Source organism: Peromyscus eremicus, chromosome 19 (assembly GCF_949786415.1).
Source record: "Peromyscus eremicus chromosome 19, PerEre_H2_v1, whole genome shotgun sequence".
Lineage (NCBI taxonomy): Eukaryota > Metazoa > Chordata > Mammalia > Rodentia > Cricetidae > Peromyscus > Peromyscus eremicus.
Window position 1 is genome coordinate 55,566,878 of NC_081435.1, and position 25,925 is coordinate 55,592,802.

Here is a 25,925-nt window from a genome sequence, read left to right on the forward strand (position 1 = left end):
GAGGGAGTTGTTTAATAACCGTTTTCTTATGTCTAGGACACTTTCTGCATTAGTGGCAGACTGGAAGACCAGAACCCACGGTCTGGCGGAGGAGACTCTGTCCTGAGGATAAGCACCATTGCTTCAGCCATTGCAGATGTGTCCCTGAGCACCGACCCCACCCAGCTTGTCGCCATGATGAAGGCACTTACAAATAAGAGAAGAGGCCAGACTTTTCAGGACGATGATACACAAGAGGACTGTTCCACCATGTCTCATTTCCTAATTAATGATGTAGAAAAAAGTAACAGATCCAATGCATTTGATATGGAGAAATACCTTACAAAAACAGAAATTAGTAGCTGTGAAGGTGCACGGGAGCCGTTTTCGAGAGCCGGCACATCTGACATTTGGGATGTATGTTTGCCCAAACAGCAGACTCTTCAAGACATCAGTATGGTGAATGCTGCTGCTACTAATACAAGGGAACCTAAAGGAGATTCAGCAGCTGTTTTCTATGGTAAAAATACAGAGAGTGAGACTCAAGAATCGCTTCAAACAATAACCTCTTCAAACTCGGTTCTTACAAACATCAGAGAGAATAGAGACACAGCCACAGGGAGGAAGACATGCTCCATTGACGAATTACCAGATGTGCAGAACAATGAGAAAGCTGCCTCGGTTTCCATTCCAACACCCAGTAGTTACTCATCAATAAGGGACTCCAGAGTACCATGCCTTCGCCTTTTAGAAGAATGTGAAGAAATACAAGGTAATAGAGAACACCAAAGGAAAAAGGAATGTGTCAGTGAGACAAGCAGCAGTGACAAGCACGTCACTTTTGAAGAAGGTTGTGGAGTCTTATTTAAAAGTGTTGGTAAGTATCAGTGATCCATCGCATGTGAATTGTGTGGTTTCTGTTATTGTTGTTTCTGTTCTTATTGGAGAATACACCTTTGTAATAGATGTGAAAAATGCCTTTCCCAAGAGTGGTGGATCTGGCTTGGAAGAGCAGGGGAGCTTCAGACTGTCTACTTCACCGCTCAGCCTTTCTTCTCCCAGTGAGATTTCTGGAAGCTTATCAGGGTAAGTGTTTACTTAACTTTATTTTTGTTTATTTCCATTATTTGAGAATTTCCTACAGGCATACAATGTGTTTTGATTAGATATGTCCCACCTTGATTATTAAGTTTTAAAAATTTGTGCTATATATAGGAAAATTAAATTGTAAAAAAACATAAAAGAGGAAAAATCATTTTTAGGTTCATCTCTTTTTTTTGGTGTTTTGCTTTTTTTCTTTTGTTGAGACAGGGTCTCTCTGTAGACCAGGCTGGCCTCAAACTCAGAGATCCATCTGCCTCTTGCCTCCTGAGTGCTGGAATTAAAAGCATGCACCACCGCCACTGCCTGGCTAGGTTCATCTCTTAAAGGCTGTCACTAAAATACCTTTTTAATTTCTTTACTTTTTATTTTTTGAAATAAGGTCTCTGTGCGTGGCCTTGAATTCAACAGAGATCCACCTGCCTCTGTTTCCCCAGCTGTTGTTTCCCACCGTATCTTATGTTGAGAAAGGATCTTTGACAGTCTGCAGCTCACCCATTTTTCTATCCAAGCCAGTAAGATTGACTGCAAGCCCCTTAGATTCTCCTCTCCAGTCCCCTGCTGGCGGTATAGATACACACTGCCCCAGCTGCTGGACTTGTCTGTTTGCTCTTGTTGTTTTCTTTACCTGGGTACTGGGCATTCAAACTCCGTTCCTCGGGATTGGCTGTCAGTACTTTACCCACTGAACCATCTCCCCAGATCCTATATTCTGCTTTTCCTTTTTTGTTTTGTTTTGTTTTGTTTTTAAAAACCCAACATGAACAGTAGTGATATTTCAGAATGCATAACGGGCCTGCTTTAGTTTCCTTTCTCTTGCTGTGATAAAACACCATGACCAAAAGCAACTTGGGGGGGGGACGTTTATTGTGGCTTACACTGTCAGGTCACAGTCCGTCACTGAGAGGTACCAGGGCAGGAACTCAAGGCAGGAACCTGGTGAATGCTGCTTGATGGCTTGCTCCCTGACTGAAAGAGTCACGCTTAGCTAGCCTTCATGATACAGTCCATGCCTAGGGATGGGGCCACTCAAGACAGCCAAGGAAATCCCGCACTCATATGCCCACATACCAACCTGATAAAGACAGTTAAGACTCTTTTTCAGGTGATTCTAGGCTGTGTCAAGTTGACAGTTTAATGCTAACCAGGATAGGACTTTCATGGTTTATTCAGTCTTTCTAGTATCGTTTAGTATATTATTTGTGTTTTACTATCTTTTAATCATGTGTATGAGTGTTTTACCCACATATATGTAAGTGTTCCATGTGTGTGCCTGGTGCCTGAGGAGGCCAGAAGACATTGGATCCCCTGCGGAATTACAGACAGTTGTGAGCTGCCATGTGGGTGCTGGGAATTGAATCCAGGTCCTCTGCAAGAACAGCCAGTGTTCTTAACCTCTGGGCCATCTCTCCAGCCCCATGTTTTGCTATTTTAATAACATAGAAATGAATAATTTTCTTTTAATTTTTAATTCTGCAAATATTACCTTTTTGTGGCTTCATAAGATATCATACAGGTGTTTCTCTGAAAGATTTAAATGAACAAATTTGAGTAGTTACTGAAATGATTGAAAATATTATGCTTTAGAAAATAGTTGATTTCAGAGCTATCTACTAACTTTCCCAAGCTGCCTCTTTTTTAGCTGTGTGAGTTCAGGCATTATTCCTGAAAAATAATTTTCCTGCTTCATTGCCTTCTGCCCGTAGGAGGGAACTCTATGATACACTTGTGGAATATATTCTTCTTTTTTTTTTTTTTAAAGATTTATTTATTTATTATGTATACAGAAGAGGGCGCCAGATCTCATTACAGATGGTTGTGAGCCACCATGTGGGTGCTGGGAATTGAACTCAGGACCTCTGGAAGAGCAGTCGATGCTCTTAACCTCTGAGCCATCTCTCCAGCCTGGAATATATTCTTAAAATTCCATGTATTTGTGTGTATATGGAGCATGCATAGGTGTCTGTGATTGTACTCACACTCATGAAGATGCATATACTTCAGTACCTGTTTAGAGGTCAGAGGACAGAGAGCCTGTAGGAGTTGGTTTTCTCTCTCCTTCCACTGTGTGATTCCTGGGACTCAACGCCAGTCGTCAGGTCTGGCAGCAAGAATCTCAGCAGCCTCTCTAGGCTGAGATGTTGAGCGTGCTTCTCTTCTCCCAGATCTGGCTGGAGGCCCTGATGGCTGCTGAAAAACACAATACTCTAGAAGTAACACCAGTGTGTGTGTGTATGTGTGTGTGTGTGGTAAATAGATGTGGGTTCCATTGCAAAGGCTGTTTTTTCATTTTGCTTTTTTATGTATTTTTTGTATTGGTACTAGGGATTGATACCCAGGTTTTCGGGCATGATCTGCCACTGTGCTACATTTAACCTTCATCCACTGAATTTTGTTTTTGTTTTACTTAATATATTGTAAATATCTTTCTGAGCCATAGTGTAGTATTCCGCAGCAAGGTTTGGGGTTTTTGTTTTTGTTACATGTTAGCAATGCTAACAAGCATTCTGCCACTGAGCTCTATTCTCAGCCCTAACGGCGTGGTTTATAGTGGTGAAAGAGTGTTTTTGCTGCATGCTTGTGCCGTGCAGTAGTTCCTCTTGTATGGCATTTGAGCTTCCTATGTTATTATCAATAAACTGACCTTTTATGAAGTGTTTTTATTTCTCAATTATTTTCTTTCTGGATGAATTTCTCAGCTATAGAATATTTGATTCAATGAGCTTTTTCTAGGTGCTGCTTAATTGCTCAGCCAAAAGTTACTCACTTTACCTTTTGATTAGCAGTACGTGGGCATTTTATTTCCTTATCTACATGATGTTTTGTGATGCTTTTGCTGTTTGAGGATAGGGATTTTTTTAAATGCTTTATATTAGCTGCTATATGCCAGATACTCAATTTTTATTGGATGAATAATTGTTATGTGTCTGTATATGGTGTTTACTAATGAAAATGAGACAACTTTTTCTTCAATGGTAGCTACTAAGTAGCTCATCTGTAGAAATGTAATTGATTATTTTAATTAAAGATGGTAAGTTTGTGGTTGAGTTACTTCAAGCTTATAGATAGACAGTTGTGGTCATTTTCTTATGCAGATTCTAACACCATGTTCCTCTTTCTCTTTCAGGTGTGCTCTAGAGTCTCTTGATTTAGCTCATCCCCAGAAGCCCCACTCAGAATGTGGGTTGTCAGAATTGACATGTTCCCATGCTGATCTGAGCAGGCTGACTTATGTGTCTGAACGGGACAGCACTTTTCCTGTCACAGCTGCTGATGGAAGCTCAGAGGGCCACAAGGTGGGTGCCACTTCAAGACCAAAAGTGTTGGTGATGTTTGACTCAAACTGGAATCCTGGCCTGTTTAACTTCTGTATTGCTGTTCTCTATCTTTAGAATGAATTAATGTATGTATATATTTGTACTTAAGTCTTTACATTGACTCTTGCCCACTTCAAAAAGAAGCATCTTTGACCAAGGATGAGAGCAGCATTGATTTACAGATGTAAACCTAAATATTTAGGAGATGGGCTGGAGGGATAGCTCAGCCGTTAAAGGCTAGGCTCACAACCAAAAGTAAATGTTTAGGAGATACTTTGACTACATGTGCTTTTAGCAAAAACAATAGTACTAGGTTCCCCTAGGGTCTATGACCTCCCTAGCCATGGGCTTTTGACCAGGTTTACAGTGTCAGGTATGAGTTCCTTCCCATGGAGCAACTCTCAAATCCAGTCAGAAAGCAGTTGGTTACCCCAGTACTAATCATGCCACTATTGCCCAGTGAGTGCATCTCTCTTGGCAGATCAGTATTGTAGCATGCATGGTCCAACGCTGTGTAAGTCCATTGATAACTTTTCTCCTCCTGTGGTCAGCATAGCAGCTTTCAATGTTGTGAAGGCTAGCCAGCAGGAAGGAAGTTTTCGGGTCAGGTCTAGCTTGATTTCCCTATGCTCTGCAACCAAAGTGTGCTGTGTCTTTAATAGGTTCTTACCATTTAGTTCTGGTGAGCACCCAAGAGCAGTGGCAGTAGCCTTTGTTGTTTTGGGGGTCTCTAGGATCTTTCTGACCATTAGCTCATAGGGAAGTATTCTATACCTGGCACTGGAATTTCCAAACTCATATCTTCTAGGTACCTCCATTCAAACTCCTTTTTAAACTTACATTTTTAATTAGCTTACAAAGTTGTGAGGTTCCATGAGGCTTTTTGTTATATATCCTTAGTTTAAATTAACCCACTCCTGTCCCCCCTCCCCTGAGTCTGTTTTCTTAGCATAGTGTTGCACTGCTGAATGATGGGGCCTGCTGTTTTCTTGGATTACTAGCCCTCTTTAATCCTATTTTCTTCACCTTTGTGAAGGCTTGTGGCATGAAGTTAGTGCTTGTCACTTAGTAATTAAAGCCTGAGGGCATATTTTTTTGTTAACCATTAGCCTCTGTTTACTATATCTTTTTTTTTTTTCTTTTTCTTTTTGAGACAGGGTTTCTCTGTGTAGCCTTAGCTGTCCTGGAACTCACTCTGTAGACCAAGCTGGCCTCAAACTCACAGAGATCCACCTGCCTCTGCCTCTCAAATACTGGGATTAAAGGCGTGCACCACCACCACTTGGCTTATATCTTTGTTTCTAAAATTTTGGTTCAGTATAAACTTCCAGTACAAACAAAAACAATAAATGAAGTTAAGTGTGCTCTTGTGTGTGCTAGTTCTAGACTGTTCATCTTGCAGGTCTATAGCTGTTACTCTTCAAGGTTGTACGTTATAGAGAAATAATGAAAAAGAACCATAACATCGTTTAGAAGTTGGAAGACGCTTAGTACTCAAAATATCATATATTCCTATCATATTTAATATAGTGTAGACAAATAATGGACTTGGGAGGGTCTGGGGGCTGACTTTGTACTGACTCTAACCTCATGTCCATATCATTGATAGCTTGTCTGCCCTTTACACTTTCATTTACTCATTTATATTATTTTATAAAGTTTACAAAGAATCCTTTAATTTGAAAAATGTTAGCTGACTTTGGTTCTTTATTGAAATGTTTTAGATGCAATTTGTGTTTACCTTTTATTTCTCTCCTACCATAAGACTTTTATAAAACAGGGGTGCAGTTTTCATGTATAAGCCTGCATTTCATATTTGTAGTTATTTTCCTTTGTACTCGCTGTGTTTCAGGATACCATGTAGATTTCATGTTACTTGAGATTTATACCAGCATTGTTTGAATCTGTTACATTTTGTTTAATCTATGAATTATTAAAAAACAAAATTTGTCATCCTTAGAGCGATCTCACCAGTGAGTTGAGCACCACAGTTGTTGGGGCCAGTCCACCTCCATCAGAGGAGCGAACTGTGGAGAAGCTAAGAGACAAAGTTCCAGGTCAGAATGCAGAGAAAGTAGCAGTGCCTTGTATTGTCCGGGTTGAGTCTCGTTTAGGAAAAGTGACAGAAACTACTTCTTTGAGTAGTGGATTTGAAGATGGAGACCCTAATTTTACACCGAGTCAAGATATTTCTTCCAAAAGTGAAGATCACTTGGAAGCCAGTAAGGTAGATTCAACATCTGGCCCCAGTGAACAGGACCTGATTGGCCAGGCTCTCCTGAACAAGCCAGGTCTGAGCCACCGGTCTGGGCCAGCCATACCAAGCCTCCCTGTATTGAGCCAGAAAGCTGTGGACCAAGGTCAAAGGTTAATGTCTACTGGTCTATCAACTGCTAGCAGTGGATCCAGCAGCCAGATTCCTAATCTGGGCAGCTCTGCAAACCAGCACCATCCTACTCCCCACGTCTCAGGTCATGCTTCTGTTGCTCAGGTGCAGAACCAGCCTGCTCTGTGTGCTGCACTCTGGACTGGACATTCTCTCTACACAGCTCCTGTGGCCCAGCAGTATTTGGGGCCAGTCTCTTCATCTGGGAATGCCACCTTGCCTCAGTGCCATGCAGGCATGCAGGTCTTTGGGATTTCAGGATGTTCTTCTTATCCTCCTGTTGCACCAGAACATATGGCTTCCGGGATGTGTGTAGGACCAAATCTTGCCTCTGGAATGATGGGTCCCTCTTCTCTTTATAACCTGTGTCCTACTGCTGGACACCAGAGCTTGCTGAATACAGCAAAGCCTTTTCCTGTGCAGTCTGTTGGTGCAAACCGTGAAACCGAACCTTGGGACTCAGGGATGATGTCTGGATTTGGTAAGATGACTTTTCTTGTCATAGTTTTTGTTCTGTAAAGGTTGCATTTTCACAAATGGGTCCACAAAGCTAGTTTGTTCCAAAGAAACACTGGTTGAAATGAATTTTTTTTGATTTTTAAGATTTATCTGTGTGTGTCTCTATGAATGTATGCACACGTACGTGTGCAAGTGCCCATGGAGGCTGAAGGAAGGTATTGGATTTCTTGGGAGCTGGAGTTGCAGGTGGCTGTGGGCTGCCTTATACAGGTGCTGGGATTTGAACTTAGTTTGTCATTATTGAGCAACAAGTTCTCTTAACTGCTGAGCCATTTCTCTAGACCCCCTCTTTTATTTTATTTGTCCTTTTTTAAAAAATCAGGACCCTGATTGGCCTCACTCGTACTTACTATGTAGGGAAAACGACCTTTAAGCTTTTGATCCTCGTGCCTGCACCTCCCAAGTGCTAGGATTATAGGTGAGCTTTCTTACAAGCTCTTCCTTTGTCTTTTATTGAGAGCATCAGAATGTTTCTATGAAGGGGTTCCTAAGCTTGGCTTAGAACAGCAGTAAGCTGTATGCTGATAGTTTTCTGGGTCTTCATCCTGATGTTTCTTTGCCTCTGCACTTGATTTTTGATATTCTTTTACTTAGGAAATGTCCTCTTCCGGATCATTTCCCAGAACGGGCTACCTTCCCCTGGTGCTTCAGGGTGTGGTGTGATGATAGTGAGGAGCAGAACTCTGCTCTCACCCACAGCATGCTTTCCCTGATGACAGACATTGGCTCAGTGGAGCTGGGGATTGTACACAGAGGCCACCGGAATGGGAGGAGGAGGAGGAGGAGGAGGAGGAGGAGGAGGAGGAGGAGGAGGAGGAGGAGGAGGAGTGAGATAGTGAGATAGTGCTGTGAAGACACTGTAGCCAGGCACACCTGGAAGAAGCCTCTGGAGCTTCTCTTCACAGCTGTCAGTGGCTTAAACTTGGGAGAGAGAAAGGGCATGATAGCAACAACAAAGATTTGATTTGCTGTAAATTCTGATTCGATTAGCTTTACTTACGTTGCAATGTTCGTTTTTCTCAGAGCTGTATAGGAGAGACAGAAGAAACTATTGGCAGCTTCCACTGAGACTTGTTATGTCAAGGACTCTTACACTTCTAGGGCATTTATTCTGTAGATCGTGGGTATAATCGGACACTCCTGTGTAATGCTTTCCTTTTAACCAGTAGTCCTCTTAGTCAGATGTTTAGTGTAACTTCCATTTTGACTTTGTCTTATGCAGGGAATGCCAGAGTACCTGAGGAGCTGAGGTTTCCTCACGCGTGCTGTGTCGGTATTGCTTCTCAGACCCTCCTGAGTGTCCTTAACCCAACTGACCGTTGGCTACAAGTCAGCGTCAGAGTCCTTAGTATCTGTGTGGATGGGGAGAAGGTGAGTTGTCTGTCTGTCTCACTGGGCGTCACAGGTGCACTTCAACAAAGCACTTGACTTCCTTTTACTCCCCTTTTAAAATAATAGTTCATTCTTTGATAATTTAATATACACATGCTATGTATTTTGTTTCCCCTTTCCCTAACTACTTTTAGGTCCACCCCTTTTTTTCTTCCTTTTTCTAACTAATCAAATTGTTGTTTTGAAAGTTTTTTTTTAAAGATTTATTTATTTTTGTGAATGTGAGTGTTTGCCCACAAGTGTGTAGTGCCCACAGAGGACAGAAGAGGGTGTCAGATCCCTTGGACCTGGAGTTGTAGACAGCTTTGAGCTGTCATGTAGGTGCTTGGAACTGAACCTGAGTCTGCTGCAGGAGTGTTCTTAGCCTCAGAGACATCATTCCAGCCCCACTTTTGGGAAGTTTTTGTAGAGGCATGCCTGGAAGATAGTATTTTTTCAGCCTTTCTTCCAACTTCCAGCTTTTACATTTTCTCTGCTCCCTCTTTCTCAGTGTTCCCTGAGCCTTAGAGGGACTGGTACAAATGACCTCTCTGTTTAGGGCCGAGAACCCAGCTGTCTTTTATTCTTAGCTCCTTGAGCAGCCAACAGTCTTTTCATTCATCACTGTCCCCCTGCCAAGAAGAGTGTCTCTAAGTAAGACCGAGGATAGCATTTGTCTTTGGATTTAAACCTACGTATTTAGCATGTAGTTTGGTATCACGTTAGTTTAGCTAGACAGTATTAGTGAGTTTCCCCAGGAGGACCCATGACCTCCCTGAGTCATGAGTTTAGCTGGTTTACAGTACCTGGTTGAATGCCTTCTATTAGGCGAGCCTCAGATCTGATCTGAAAGTGGTTGTTGCCTGCCAACAGTCATGCCGCTGTTGCATGAGTGGCCGGCCACGTCTTGAGCTTGTGCTCAAGTGCCTTGACCCACGAAACCGTCTTACTGGCCTCCTTTTTGTTTTTGTTTCTTTTTATTTTTAAACAGACTCCCTGTGTAGCACTACCTGGTCTGCAACTTGCTGTCTAGATTGGACTGCCCTTGATTTTTGTGGTCATCCTTTTGTGTCTACCTTCCAAGTACTAGAATTATAGGCATATGCCGCCATGCCCGGCTTTTTCACTCCCTTGTTTATGTCTAGTCTATTCACATTCCTCTAACATACACAGAAACACAAATAAGATTCTTTTTCCCTGTTTATAAATGGTGGGTATGTGCAGAGCCATTGCATACAGCAGACGCATGCACTGCTGCAATCAATCCCTTTGGTTTAGTTGTTCTGAGGCTGGGTCTCATGTAACTCAGGGCAGCTCAGATTGCTAAGTAGCCAAGGACGACTGTAGACTCTTGATCCCCTCTTCTCCACCTCTGAAGTGCTGGGATTAATATGTAGACATTACTATGCACAGCTTTTTTTTTTTTTTTTTTTTTTTAATTTTTGTTGCTCTCGTAGGACTTGATAGTTACCCAACTGAACAATTTTGGAATGGGGTCTTTTTTTTTTTTTTTTTTTGGTTTTTTCAAGACAGGGTTTCTCTGTGTAGCTTTGGAGCCTGTCCTGGAACTCACAGAGATCCGCCTGTCTCTGCCTCCCTAGTGCTGGCATTAAAGGCGTGCGCCACCACTGCCTGGCGGAATGGGGTCTTTTTTAAGCCACTTGTTGTTGTAGTGTTTTCAGTGTAAGACGTGAAATCTGAATATTTTACATTTTGTATCAGTTTTAATATTTATTAATCATTATTTACATATAAAGCCATGTTATTTTGCCTTTAGCACAGTGAGTTCCTGGTTTTACTAAATACTGTTGACTATAAGCTATTGTCATGTATCAAGAAAAGACAAAAGAAAAGTTACTTATTTGGACCAAGTCTTCATTTGGAAAGAGGAATATTATTAATCTGTTAATTTTATTATATGATCTTTTGAAATCCATGGAAACAATAGCTTTAATGTTTAGCAAGGATCTCACATGATCAACTACAGTTGCTATCAGAGACTATAAATTTTTCTTCACACTGATGGCCATGTGGAAGTTGTGAGTAGGGAGGGCAGAGAGTAGGGTCAGTAACTCCTGCTGTGACATGTCCAGGCTTTGTGACTGCTGCTTGCCAGCCGACACAGAATGGTTTTATTCCCTTTCTCCTCTCAGCATCCTGGTAAAATAATATTGTCTCTATCTTAGTTTCTTTTCCTATTGCTGTGATAAAATATTCTTGACATCAACAGTAGAGAAAGGGTTTACTCTGATTCACAGTCTAAGTCACGGCATTGAAATCAAGGCAATAGGAACTTGAAGCAGCTGGCTACATCATAGTCACAATCAGCAACCAAAGAGCACTGGATGCGTGCTGCTACTTAACTCCCTCTCTCCACATATAGTCCAGGATCCCAGCTAGGGAATGGCACCACTCATAGTGGGTGGGTCTTCCCACTGCAAATAAAGCAATCCAGATCAGCCCCACAGGCGTGTCCAGAGGCCCGGCTCCCAGGGGATTGTAGGTGTTGTAGTTGACAGTTACATTCTCTATCACTTCTCCGCCAGCTCTTATTTTCCTCACTTTACCATCTGTTACCAGATCATTAAATGAGATAAAAATAAAATAACTGGAGGAAGGCATTGTGGGTTGAAGGTAGGATTTGACACAGCATATAGAACTAGAAATCATCCTAGACAGGTTTCTAGGGCTGTGAAGTACTTCTGTGTTCAGTGTCCTTTTTTAGAAGAGTGAGGGTCTAGGTAAATATGTTTTTCATTTTAAAATCTACTAGGAGTGGACCCAGTCTGTATGTAGTGAGAATTACTTATTTATTTTTTGCTTATATGTGAGGGTGGGTGTATGCATGCCACAACACAGGTGTGGAGGTCAACTTGTGGGCATTGGTTTTCTCCTTTACCATGTGAGTTCCAGGGTTCAAAGTCAGACTGTCAAGTTTGGCATCAACGACCTTTTACTTACAAGCCATCTCACCGGCCGTCAAAAAGCATTTTGCTTTTGGATTGATGATACTTTTCAAATAATGAGTTATAAGAGTAGAGTATTTTTTAACATGCAACAAAGGTCTAAATTTCCTAGTTTGACTAGGAAAAGGAATCTTAAACTAGATGATTAGCCTTGAAAGGTAGAGCCGTTTCTAACATACTATCTTGCTCTTATTTATAGGTGGATCTTTCAACACAAACGTGTTTAGTTTTCAAGAATAAAGTTGTTATAAGACCTCACGCCACAGAAGAGATAAAAATTCTTTTTATACCCATAAATCCTGGAATTTTCAGATGTACGTTTAGTGTTGCTTCGTGGCCGTTTTCAGCAGATGCTGATACAGTAGTGCAGGCAGAAGCTTTGGGGAACAGAGTCACTCTCACTGCTATTGCCGAAAGCCCTGTCATCGAGGTAACTCTGTAAATTAGTGTCATTTGCTACAGAAAGAATTTTTGGGCAGATGTGCCCCAGTGTTTGAAGCTAAATCTTAGCTGTTTCTTAAAAATTTTCTTTCAGTTTTATTTGCTTTTATGTGTATGAGTGTATGTCTGCATGTACATATGTGTGCCACATGTGTGCCTGTGTAGGCCATAGGAGAGTGTTTGGATGTGGTAGTCAGTGTAAACAAGGCCATTAGAGTTGTCTTCTTCGACAATTGGAACTGAGAACTGGGCCGTTCTTTCATCCCTTTTGTTTAAAGCCTGTTCTGACCAGTGCTGATCTTTCTATGGCATCTTTCTTTTGTTAATGGATTCCAATTTCTTTAACATTTTTTGTTATAATGTCTCTTTATTCAGCCCAAAATTTTCCTCCCTTTCATGTGTCCTCATTACCCTGAGAGCATCCTGTGGAAATACAAAGAAGGCATGCAAGGCTCTGTGAGTCTCAGTTGGAGCTCCATGCCAGTGCTGGTGTGGCCTAGACTCAAGTCTTGCAACAATCTTTCCAAATGTCCCCATCCCTTGGAAGGTCCCCTGTTGTTTTTTGAACACAGGGTAGTTTTTCAAATGCTTTGTTTGTTTTTGTTCTTTAATATTCTTAGAAAGGACACTGCATTCCAGGACTTTATATATGACGTTTACATTCTCTTCCAGCTTTGCCCTGCCCACAAGGAGCCTGAAATTTACTACCTTTGGAAAGTGTCAAACCTCAGCTATCTTGAGGGTTAATTTGGACCCCTGACCTTCACTGGCCATTATAGAATTCAGCTCCTACTTGCTAATATGTCCTTGTTTTCCTTGTAGTTTCATAAACTCTGAGAGTTTATATGTTTTAAATATTGTGCAAAGTATCACATGTGTGGCTATCAGGGTGAGTCTGTTAGATTGCTCTCCAGTGTTTAAAGACATAGCAGTCTGACACATAGTACACACTTATCTTTACCCTTTGATATGTCTGTTTGACATCATTTTAAATACCGTTTGTGTATCAGACTGAATCTGAAATAGACCAAGATCTTCATGAAGTTGTGAAAGGAATTAAGGAATTAAAAGTCTAATGATAGGATTAATTAAGAGGAGATTTATGTTTTATAAAACAATTGGCTTCAACTTAAGATCTAATAGTGTTTGCAAAGTTGCAGTAGCCACTTTACCTTGTTCTGTAGTATATTTGAGTGCTTAGCCTGCTTTAAAAGAAGACTTTAACACAGTTTTATAGACAGCAATAAAATAAAATGGAAAATAAAATAGAATGGCAAGACCTAGGTCTAAGTTTACCTGTCGTGCAGACTCTGAACTATTGCTAAAAGAAGCACATAGCTAAGATAGTCATTAATAATAGATTGCTTTATGTCACTCAGTCCTTTTTTCATACTTAGGTAGAAACGGAAAAGAGGGGTGTTCTGGATTTTGGTGACTTGACCTATGATGGCTGGAAAGCTCTCCCACTCAAGCTGATAAACAAGACACATGCTACTGTGCCAATCAGACTGATTATTAATGCTGTAAGTACTAACCTAGAATTTCTAAGAGACTGCCTACAGAATATAGTGATTTGAAATGATAGGCAATGCTAATAGCCTTGGTTAATGTTTCCTTGTAAAAGTAAATTATATTGCTAAAGAGCCTATTAGCAAATGTACTGGTATGACTTTGCTGAAACTGATTTTTCTGTTTCTAAACAGAATGCCTTAGCCTGGCGCTGCTTCACTTTTTCCAAAGAACCCATCCATGCATCTCTGAAAGCCGCTCCTTACTCTGATGTGATTGCTCAGCTGGTGTCCCCATCCGTAGTCAGTCATGTGATGCCTGCCAGTTACGATGGACAGGTCAGTTGGGTCAGTTTAACAAAACTGGTGTAGAAGTAAAGAACAAGTTTCCAAACTATGTTTAGCTCATTGGGATTTCAGTCTTAACATCAATATACATTAAAATTTTGTTTTTCATTTAATAGGATCCAGAATTTCTGATAGTTTGGGTTATTTTCCATAGCCCAAAGAAACTCTTCACTTCAGGTATCGTATTTTTTTTTTTTTGAATTAGCCTATTCTGTAATTAAACTTCAGATTTACAGTTTATTTGTTTGTTAATTAAATGACAATATTTTGGGTCATTGTCACAAATTTTATGTTTGGGAAATGGAGAAGATGGTATGATAGTGGGACTAAACCTATGGAAGTATAGGTGGTCTAATCAAGTGCCGCAGAAAACCCATTTCCTCTCTGCTTGTCTCTCTAGTCATACCTAGGTTTGGATTGTTTTAAAAGTCTTAACTGGGTTTTCTTTTCTTTTTAATTAATTTATTATTATTATTGTGTATGTATGTGGGCATTTGTGTGACGGTCACTAGACAGTTTTGTGAAGTTGGTTTTCTCCTTCTACCTTTCCGTGGATTCTGAGGGTCACACTCAGGTCATCATTCCTGCACTACAAGCACCTTTTGCCCACTAAGCCATCTCCCTGGCCCCTGAATTTTCTTTGAATCCCTGAGGACATCATTTTGGATAACTGGTGAAATCTGGGATTAACTATCTGTTTACTAAAGTAAAACTAAACTTTTGTAGAAATTCTAGGCTCAGCAGAAGAATTCCTGGCCAGAGTGGATATAGAAGTTGACAGCCCAAACCCTATACCAGTTCTTAGAAGTGTGGACCTCCGAGCAAGAGCAGGAATAGCTAGGATTCATGCCCCCAGGGACTTACAGGTATCCTCATCTTCTCTCTGTCGTTACTCTGTGATGTTCTGGTTGATAGTTCTTTAATTGTGATTACTTTTTTTAATGCATCTTTACCCAACCCCACAGACTATGTATTTGTTGGCCGATGTAAATTCCTCAACAAAGCAGCCCTTGCCTTTGAAAAATGCTGGGAATATTGAAGTTTATCTAGATATCAAGGTAAGAACTTTTGAAAGAGTGATGTCTTTCTGATGGCCCTGTGCTGGCAGCCTTGTTGGGATGTTATGAGGATTGAGCTGGGAATCACCGAGAGTGTTGTAAAGATCGAGAGTCACACTAGCCCCAAGTGTATGCTTGGTTATTGTTGAAGCCTTGGATGTAAGAATTCTTGAATAGTTCCTTAGAAGTTTGTGTGGCATCTGTGGGTGTGTAGAAGTGGAAAAGAGTAGTCTACATATAGAGGTTTTATTTCTGAGATCCAATTGGAGATGGGGTAGGAAAAAAGATTTAAATGGAAGAGGAAGGAAATACCCTTTTGGAAAGGAATAAGAGGGATGGTAGTGGTACGGACACCTTTAATCTCAGCATTTGGGAGGCAGAGGCAGGCAGATATGAGTTTGAGGTCAGTCTGGTCTACAGAGAGAGTTCCAGGACAACCAGGGCTACTACATACACAAAGAAACTCTGTCTCGAAAAACAAAAAAGCAAACAAAAACAAACAAAAATTTAAAAAATAACATAGAAAAGCACAGAATACAAGAAAACATGCTTGCATGAGTTAAGTTGTAATTTCTTAGGTTGCAGAACAAGGAAGTCAGTTTTCAGTGGATCCAGAGAGTCTATTTCTTAAACCTGGAGAAGAACATGAAGTTACAGTTTCATTTACACCAAAGGATCCCAAAGCATATGAAGAAAGGTAATATGAAAATATTTATAATGACCACTTGCTTAGATGTTTTTCACTCATGTACAGACACCTATTTTACTTCACCTAATATATGAAATAATGATACAGCTGTGCTTTAATCTTTTCAGTTACCATATATGTACACACACACACACACACACACACACACACACACACACACACACACTCTTACATGTATTTATATATATATATGTATGTGTGTATGTACATATGTAATTTATAGTGTCACTGTTGTGTGTACGATGTGTGTGGTATGGGTGTCACATGCCATGGCGCATGTGTGGAGATCAGAGGACAATTCTCAGTAGTTGTTTCTCCTTCCACCATGGGCTTGGGGATCAAATTCACATCCTCAGGCCTGCTCAGCAAGAGCTTTTACCCACTGGCCCATCTTTTTTGTTAGTAAAATGCTTCTCTTAATCCAACTGAATCAAAGTTAAGAAGTTGCTGTTTTCTGATATATTCTGATAAAAGTAAATAATAAAGCATGAATTATGGTATTCCTCATTAATTTTTTTCTTCCAGAAAATTTTTACTTCGGTTTTTTATTTATTGCTTTACAATTCTTCCCCGGTCTCTTCCAGGACCTGTGACTTTGACATCTAAGTTATAAGTAACTTTCATTCAGAATATCGTTGTTGTTGTGTTTGAACCTGACTGCATGGAGCTAGCTTAGTATAGGTCATGGAAGCACCCACCCAGGCCCCCTGCTTGTCCCCAGCGTGGAGTATAGAATGCCTACGTCTAGCTAGCTCATTATGAGACTCTTGAAAGAACAGACACGAGTTGAAGTACTTGTTTAAGCCTCAAGTGCTTTTCCTCAACCCTGTGCTGACTTCTGCGACCTTCAGCTCTTCCCAAATTCCTCATGAAGAAAGCCCTGTGAAACTTCCCTTGTGCTATGCCATGTGGACATTATTGTGATTATTACTTCCTTTGTGTGTGCTTTCCCCGGAGTGTAAGCCTTTGAGATGGAAATGCTGGGTTTTCTTCACAGACTCAGTCTCTCAGACAAAGGGAGTGGATAGGATGTAGTTGGCAAAGGAACTGACTATGGAACACTTGACTTGTATTTTCTTCTTTGGTTAGGATCCTGAAAATATTTGTGCAGCCCTTAGGACCTCAGTATGAGGTAGTGTTAAAAGGTGAAGTCATTTCTTCTGGGAGTAAACCTCTGCCACCTGGACCTCACTGCTCAGAGACTCCATTGATTCTGTCCAATAAGCAGTTTCTGACTTGGGGAGGTATCCCTCTCGGCAGGACACAGTGAGTATTCACAGCAGCCATCAAGAGTACTGAGATTTTGTTATCTAATGTTACTCTCTCAGGTGTTAAATATGACTGTATTATTCTCTTTAGATTGGAGATAAAGCTGTCATATATTTGCTTAATCTTCATATAAGAGTAAATTTAAAAAATTTATAGTGTCTCATTTTTAAAATGCATCTCAAACTGCCTTTTATTTTCTTAGGCTTTTTGGTGAGTTCTCTGTTGGTTAAGCATTTAGAGTATGAGGGCTCCTTTTGTGGAAAGGCAGAGAGAAGGTAATTGAGGCACTGTATCTTGTTTAGGGAGATTGCAATCTAGTTAATAAATTCTTAGGACAAACTTCAAGTGATAGTGGTCTTCATTTTTGTACACAACAGGGATTTCTTATTTTGTATTAAGTGAAGAAAGGAATTAGTTTCAAAGATCCAGGGTTTTTCATACTAGCAACCTGCTATTTATATGTCCACTTTACTTATATTCTAATATCTTTAAAAAGTGAATTAAGGCCGGGCGGTGGTGGCGCACGCCTTTAATCCCAGCACTCGGGAGGCAGAGCCAGGCGGATCTCTGTGAGTTCGAGGCCAGCCTGGTCTCCAAAGCGAGTTCCAGGAAAGGCGCAAAGCTACACAGAGAAACCCTGTCTCGAAAAACCAAAAAAAAAAAAAGTGAATTAACTCAGCATATTGCTGAAAAGACCACTTTGTATGAATGACCTGGTATCTTTGACCTCTTGTTTCCCAGAGTCCAGCCCCTTTAAAGATTTGACACCCCCCCCCACACACAAATGCACATATATATTTCATACACATATTATATATGAATAAGACCATCTGAGAAGATAAATTAGAGAGTGATATTAAACTAAAAACCTTCCCTATTGAGTCTTAATAAGCCTCGAATTTCCAGAAACAAGTTCCATAATTGTGGAGAGATGACTCCAGCCTCTTAGTGAGTTGCACAGTCAACCTGTCTTTAGACTGTGGTCAGGTGCGGTTGGCTTTGTTTCTGTTGCTGTAGCACTATCCATGGAAAAGAAGACATTTAAAATGTGTGATTGTTTTCAGGCTCCAGAAACTAGTTTTAAGAAACAGTTCAACAACTACAGCCCAAAACTTGCGACTACTTATTAAAGGACAGGATCAGGATTGCTTTCAGGTTCGTACTATGGTCTTTGTTTTGTTTGATTTAAACACTTTTTAAAAATTATTTCGTTTCATGTTTTGTTTTGTTTATGCAACAGGGTCTCACTGTATAGCCTAGGCTGGCCTGAAACTCATGATCCTACTGCCTCCCACAGGCCTATACCACCACACATGGCTACTCAATATATGTAGACCATTTGTTGTCTTATTTGTCTGAAATTGGTCTTATTGTGGAGCTCTGGCTGACCTGGGATTCGCTATGTAGACCAAGCTACCCTTGAACTCACAGAGATCCACCTAACTCTGCCTCCCAAAGCTGATTATGGGTGTATGGCTTCACACTCAGCCTAGACCAGGTGGTTCTGATTCTGTTTTTTTCGGTGCTGGGGATGGAATCAGAGTCTTGTACATGCTAGGCCAACTCTCTACTATTGGGCTGTCTCCTCATCCAGACCAACTGGTTTTTTGATTGTAGGTTAAAAGATTATTAAAATTTTGTTTCATGTGTATGAGTGTTTGCCTGCATGTATGTTTATGTCTGCAACATGTGCATGCCTGGTGCCCATAGAGTTCAGAAGAAGATGTCAGATTCTCTGGGACTGGAGTTAGACATACTTGTTAGTGCCATGTAGGTATCGAGAACTTAACCTGGGTTCTCTATAAGAGCAGTGCTCTTAATTGCTGAGCCATCTTTCAGCCTCCAAGACTAACTGTAAGAGTTTGTGTTAATGTGTGTTTCATTTGTGCCAGTATTTGAGTTTATATAGTGATTATTTTTAAATTGTAGATTAAGAACACTTTTGGCTCAGAAGAGAGATTGACCAGTAACTGTGAGATCAGAATTTGCCCAGGGGAGGATTATGTAATCTCTGTGTTATTTGCACCTACTCGATTATCTTGTATGTTGGCTAAACTAGAAATCAAACAGCTTGGAAATCGTTCACAGCCAGGCATTAAGTTTATGGTAAGAGAAGTTCACTGCTTTTTTCCTTCCATAGAGTTCATGTTAAGTAATAACCATTGCTTTAATATTGGTAAATTATATATTCTGTTTTTTTATAGACTTATAAACAAATTACAAGGTAATTATCAAGTCATTAAAAGCAACCATTGTGAGATTCATATAATCACCATGTACCCTAAAGCTTTTATAGTTTTATTTCAACTTGAGAAATTTGAAACATACCTAACATAAACACATTTTGGGTAAATCCAGATAGAGCTATTCAACTCAGCAAACTATTGTCTTAGCACATTTGGTCCATTATAAACAACAGATACCACAAGCTAGAGAATTATTTTATTATTTTATCTGTAGGAGTGTTTTGCTTACATGTCACGGTACCTTGTGTGCATCTGGTGCCCATGGATACCAGAAGAGGGTGTTGGGTCCCCTGGAACTAGAATTACAGACTATTGTAAGCTGCCATATGGGTGCTAGGAATTGAACCTTGGTTCTTTGGAAGAGAAGCCAGTGCTCTTAACTGCTGAGCCATCTGTCCAGCCCCACACTGGATAATTTTTAAACATTTGTTGCTCATAATTCTCAAGCTAAGAGTCCTAAATCAATGTGCCAGCAGATTCACTATCTAGCAAGGAGTTGCACTGGGTTTCAAAGATGATGCTTACTTTTGGTGCAAGAGTGATGCACTCTCTTCACCTTTTTTGCTGTTTTTTTATTTGTTTGTTAGCTTGTTTTTGGTTTTTCGAGACAGGGTTTCTCTGTGTAGCACTGGCTGTCCTGGAATTCACTCTCTAGACCAGGCTAGCCTTGAACTCACAGTGATCCACCTGCCTCTACCTCCCAAGTGCTGGGATTAAAGGCGTGCGCCACTGCTGCCCGGCCCTAATTCTACTTTTGAAAGTAGGGCTGTCATGACTTCAGCACTTTCTATAAGTCCTGCTCTCTAATGCTGTTATGTTGGGGATTATTTCATCATATGGATTTTGTGAGACACCAAACCAACATTCAGACCTTGGCAAATATCTCTTGATACAGTTTCCTAGATTATGTTCCAGATAGTGGGCCTACAAAGACAAATTTTTAAAAATTGATTTAAAACCATTTGCATAAATATATTCAGAACTACAGGTAGAAGGTATAAATCACTGAGGAAAGAGAATAAGGGCAGTGCAGTCGGATGACACAGCTACACAGAAGTGAACCCTTCAGACTGCACACTATGTGGCAGTGAGGCCAGAATGGAAATTTGTGTTCTGTTTCTTAGTGTCAGATAGGAGCTTGGCCAAGATAGCTTGTCTGACACAGGAGTTAGTGTCTGTGGAGATGCTTCCTTGGCCCGCTGGTCAGCCAACCTGTTTGAATATGTACGTGATTGTGTACTTGTGACAGAGCTTTAATGTATGGGTGCATAGCACTCTGATAAAAGTAAAATCGGGTTTGTGAGTAGAACTAAATGGGCTGTGTCCTTCACACTATCCTTAGTATAATGTGATTAATTCCAGGCCTTTTAGCCGATATTTGAGGTTGTAGGTCGTTTGATCTAACAGTCCATAGTCCTACTTGTAGTCTGCACCCTCTTGAGCTAACCAGAGTCTTGGTGCAGTTCCTGCCTGCATAGATTCTATAGAGCTGGGTAGGGCAGGTTTTCTGTGGATTCCCAGTTCAAAATGGCTTGTATTTCACGAGAAGGCTTAGACCGTTAAAGTTAAAATAGCCTAGTGAAGTGGTAGGGGAAACTGGAGGGAATCCAGAGAGTCAGCCCTGTCTCAATCATCTACACTCGCTCTGGATTGGCACTTCAGGACTTTACCTGTGACATGCAGCTTCTTGCTGTCCCCAGTGTTGTGGTTGGGTTCTGAGGAATGAATGGAATGTTCTGTGCTCTGAATAGCATAAAGCATGATGGACTGAAAATAAAAATTAGTTGTTCTTTTTGCATGTTGAATACATGTTAAATATCATTATTAATTGATAGGTGGAATATCATATTTTGTTTTCAAAATAGCCTGAGATAAAACTGGTCTCTCCGTTCTACATAGGTTAACTGAGGCTACATAAGTGTAGAGCCCACATTGGTTTCTATGCAGTCCCTGTGGTGCTGAAGAACAGCTCTGTTTTGTAGTCTTTGAGAGCAGTGGTGCTCAACCCAAGGCTCTGTTGCTTCCAGAGACTTTTGGCAGTATCTGGAGGCATTTTTGATTGCCTTGAGACTAGGACAAGAGTATTATTGCCATATGCTACACACACACACACACACACACACACACACACACACACACACACACACACTCACCTCACCAAATATCTGGCTTAAAATGCCGATGATGTTGAGCTTAAGAAACCCTCCTTTAGAGCAATGATTAATCTATGGACCTGTTGGTCAAGTCAGGTTGGTTTTAATTACAATTTTTGCTTTTCTGTTTTAGCATGTGTGTGTGATGTGTACATATATGTGCAAGTGTGTGTGTGCATGTGTATGCATGCATGCACATGGGGGCCAGAGGTTGACTTTGGGTATTTTCCATAGTTACTTCACTTTATTTACTGAGTCAGACTGTCCCTGACCCTGGCACTTGCTGTTTGGATAGCCAGCTTCCCTAGGGCTTTTGTTTATAGTTACTGAGTGCTGGGTTACGGGTGGATCTGAACTCCAGGCCTCGTGCTTGTGTAGCAAGAACTCTAGCCACAAATTCTTGAAAAGAACTGCATCTGTACTGAGCATGTATACTGTTTGTTTTGATATTATTTTCTAAACAGTCCAATAGTTATTTATATTATATTGCATATTGTATCCTCTAAAGGTGTTCTAAGGGTATGTGGGAATGTACATTGTTCATGTATAACCACGCCATTCCATATAAAGGACCTGAGCATGACCGAATTTGGTATTCATGGGTATGGGAGGCTATCCTGGAACAGATCTCTGAGGACAGAGGGACAGATGTTCAGAAAGAACACTTACATTGAGTATTTAAAAGCTGCCTTTTCCCTTTATCATTTTCTGTTTAATTTCATGCAGCTAATTTACTCAAAACTATAAAAAGTAAAAAAAAAAAAAAAAAATTGAAGTATTTTTGGCTCTTGTAACTATAGGAATTAATTTTAAATGATAAGATTTCTAAGTTTTTGCTCTGGAGGTCTTAGAAATGTTATTATTTTATAATAAATCAAGCAAATTTATGAGGAACCTAAGTTTAGTTTTTAATGTTGTTTTGATGAGGTACATAAGGCAAATCAAAATCAATTGTTGATTTTTCCATATTTTCGAGGGTCTATTTGGTTTTAGAGATGCCTGTTGACCAGCATAGAAGGTTATTTTCTAGCAAGGTAACTGTTTCCCTTACTTTCTTTATAATGGAGGTATCTGTGGGCCTTTTTCTGTTTTTTTTTTTTTTTTTTTTTTTTTTTTTTTTTTTTTTTTTTTTTTCTGGAAGGCTCAACTCCTATAAAAACTACAGCAAGCATTTCTCAAACCTGGCTTCCGTTTCAGGCTTCCAAATCCCTGCCTTGTTTGTGCCGAGAGTTTTGAGTACTGGTCGTCAGTTTAGTCCTGTTTGCACACTCCTCTCTGATAATAGCTCTACTAAAAGACTATGAGAGGGTAGGCTTTTTTCCTCCTAAAGTACTCTATTATGACAATTTTTCTGAATTGCTGAGAAGTTGAAAAACTACCACCGAGATTCTACAGTTTATGCTTTGGTGTATTTCTTACCACAAAGCTGACCACCTACTAGTGTATCTGTGTTTTTAGGCATTTCAAAATAAATTACAGTTGTATGCTTCACCTTACAAATGTATGCAAGTGTCGTTATACTATTTTTATTGTTCTTTGGTTAAGTTTGGCTTACGCAACAGGAAATGTTTGATCTTTATATAGTCAGATGCAGTTTGGAAGTGCTGCGTATATAATATATGCAAACAAATATATAATATAATATATATGGTAGACTAGAAGTTGGGTAATTAATTACTAGTCCAAGGATACAAACACTAAAACTGTAATTGTACTAAATCTGTTTTCTTCTGACTGTAATACATTTTCTGCTTTCTTATATAAAAATTTTGATGTGTCTATTCCTTTTTTCCTTAGATACCTTTGTCTGGATATGGAGGAACAAGTAATCTTATTTTAGAAGATGTTAAAAAATTATCTGACAGTTACTTGGTAACAGTGAATGGCTTAATTCCTGGCAAAGAAAGTAAAGTTACTTTTTCTGTTCACAACACTGGCTCCAGAGCAGCCTTTGTTAAAGCAGTATGTTTTAAAGATTCTCAAAGAAAAGTTTTGCTGGATCCTAAAATAATGAGGATCTTTCCAGATAAATTTGTGCTTAAGGAAAGAACCCAAAAAGTAAGTATAAAATCTCTGCCCTAAAAACTAAAGTTATGTTTTGATTAATATTAATTATGTATTTTATGGCCAAGGGCTAAAATCTTGTTAGAAAGGAGTAAGGAATAGAAGTACTTACCTAGTTTTTCTGGAAGACCTGTACCCGCAGGGTTTCTCTGTGTTGCCCTGGCTGTCCTGGAACTGTTGACCAGGCTGGCCTCGTACACAGAGATCTCTCTGCCTCTGCCTTCCAGTGTACTGGTTCTTGTGCCTGTGTTCTATTTAGTATTGCAGGACTGTTCATTCAGAGTGAGATGACTACTGAGGAAAATACTGACTGTTGGTACTCGTGGTTTTCTTTTGTATATCAGGATGTTACTTTACTGTACAGTCCATCAGACAGACAGAGTGACAGCAGACCCTCAACACAGCTGCTAACTGTCTACTTCTTTGGTGGTGATGAAATCTCCAGACAGCAGTATCGAAGGTACAGACTTTGTTCAGACAGTGTTGGGAACTGGTTAGTGAAAGCAAGGAGAGTTAATGATTTGGAAGTTTTAGAACATACCTCACTATTTATTAGTCAACTGATAGGTGAAGAAAACATTGGTCAATTGGTGTGGCTCATAAGTTGGCATAATGTGAGTTAGAAATACTTGGAGGAAACACCTCTATTTTCCTGCATTCTGTTTTCTTTCTTGACATAGGGAATATGCCTCTTTTTCCTTATCCAATAAGAGGATCATACTAGGACTCTACTCCTAACATACTTAAGAATATATCAGATCAGTTTAGAAAAGATTTTAAGAACTACTGACAGATTATATTATATAAATCTACATGATTAACTTAGAATATTTCTAGAAAGGCTAAAATTATTGGAAAATATAATTGTATTTTTAAAATGTGTAAGATGGTTTAACTTATAGATACTTTATAAAATTTGATACATCTAATATAAATGATTTGATATACTGAGTTGGGAAGTTTGGAATATTGCTCTAGGTCAAGTGTGATTAAAAAACGGTACATTGTTATGTGATAAATTCTGGGTGCTTCTTATTATAAAATTGAGTATCTTTGGCTAGAGAAGCTAGAGGAAGTTCATGATGAGAGCGATAGCTCACTATGTGATTCTTTGAACCTGGCTTTTTTATTTTTTGAGGCAGGGTCTCTCTACATAGCCCTGGCTCTCCTGGAACTCACTCTGTAGCCCAGGCTGGCTTCAAACTCACAGAGATTCACCTGCCTCTGCCCCCCTGAGTGCTGGGATTACAGGCGTGTGCCACCAAGCACAGCTGAACCGGGCTTCTTAATTAGTTTAGAATAATTTGAAGAAATCAGATCACCACATGTCCTGTTTCCTTTTCTCTCTACTGAAACATAAAAAATACAGTGTATTGTTTCATAACTCCTATCTACCACAAACTTATGGTGCTGAACTTTCCTTTGGATATGAACATTTGAGAATTACAGAGATGTTTATAGTTTGTTTTTCACTGCAAAGAGATCCTTTGGAAGATGCTTATTTCTACAGTAGTTATGTGGTTACTTAAATGTTTCCCTAAACAGCTTATCATTATTTATTGTTTTTTTTTTTTTTTTCCGTCTCCCACTGAGGGAAGTTTTATGACCAAATTGTCACAAATAGTGAAAAGATAGGCCTTCAGAAGGATCTATCCTTCTTTCTTCTCTTACATTAAAGAGCTCTTACTTTGATATTACTATTGAGCTAAAACTAATGATTTCACTACCATTTCAGCTGAACTTCTGAAAACAGGTTTGGCTCTAAAAAGTACTTATATTATGACTTAAGATATATGCTGTATGAATGAATGTACCATGCTGTGAGTGGGGTTTGCCAAATACTTTAAAATCTGATGTAAGTCACTTTATGTATAAAGTGAATAAAGATCTCTTCTGGTAGAGCCCTGCTGCATAAACCAGGAGTCACAAAGCAAATACTTCCGGAACACAGTGTGCTACAGAACATCGACTTCGCTGAAGCATTTCAGGATGAGCTACTCATAGATGAAGGTAAGAAGTGTAACATCCTTCATCTTTTGGGTCACTTGTGGTGTTATCTAGGATGGGGTGTGAACAGGAAAGTGGTTAGTTTGGATGTGGTTAGCTGAATCTGAGTTGTCTGAACCTCTGACTTTAAAGACTATCAGTGAGTTCAGTGTCCTCTATGGAATGGGAATGGCATCTACTTTTCATCCTCAAGGGTTTTGAAAATCACATGGAAGAACTTTGCTTTATAAGTATTTTTGGTTTCAGTAATGTATGTCAGTAAAGAGTAGGCTCATGAATGGAAGGAGGATGGGGCCATTACTACACTCATTTCATGCTGTTTCAGATTTCTTGATCATGTTTAGAGAAGTAGTGGTGCCCAAGACATCCCAAACACACATGCAGAGTGTAGGATAGATGCTTAAGCTCACTCGAGAGAAACAGTTCAAATATTTAATTGTGTTTGTTTATCCATACAAAATAAATACACCAAGACATACAAAC

General features: G+C 39.8%; 1 protein-coding gene across 2 annotated transcripts in view; it reads left to right on the forward strand.

Annotated features, from left to right (window-relative positions):
* LOC131895957 (nucleoporin SEH1) overlaps window positions 1-25,925 on the forward strand; it is a 117,820-nt gene that overhangs the window by 69,469 nt on the left and 22,426 nt on the right. For both annotated transcript variants that reach the window (XM_059246508.1, XM_059246509.1), the window contains exons 24-41: window positions 37-856; window positions 945-1,065; window positions 4,208-4,376; window positions 6,358-7,264; window positions 8,525-8,673; window positions 11,839-12,069; window positions 13,478-13,603; window positions 13,784-13,927; window positions 14,053-14,113; window positions 14,663-14,802; window positions 14,902-14,994; window positions 15,573-15,691; window positions 16,793-16,969; window positions 18,037-18,127; window positions 18,902-19,078; window positions 23,169-23,429; window positions 23,780-23,895; window positions 25,336-25,445. In XM_059246508.1, the coding sequence (XP_059102491.1) occupies window positions 37-856; window positions 945-1,065; window positions 4,208-4,376; window positions 6,358-7,264; window positions 8,525-8,673; window positions 11,839-12,069; window positions 13,478-13,603; window positions 13,784-13,927; window positions 14,053-14,113; window positions 14,663-14,802; window positions 14,902-14,994; window positions 15,573-15,691; window positions 16,793-16,969; window positions 18,037-18,127; window positions 18,902-19,078; window positions 23,169-23,429; window positions 23,780-23,895; window positions 25,336-25,445 (4,012 nt within the window). The remainder of the gene's footprint in view (window positions 1-36; window positions 857-944; window positions 1,066-4,207; window positions 4,377-6,357; window positions 7,265-8,524; window positions 8,674-11,838; window positions 12,070-13,477; window positions 13,604-13,783; window positions 13,928-14,052; window positions 14,114-14,662; window positions 14,803-14,901; window positions 14,995-15,572; window positions 15,692-16,792; window positions 16,970-18,036; window positions 18,128-18,901; window positions 19,079-23,168; window positions 23,430-23,779; window positions 23,896-25,335; window positions 25,446-25,925) is intronic.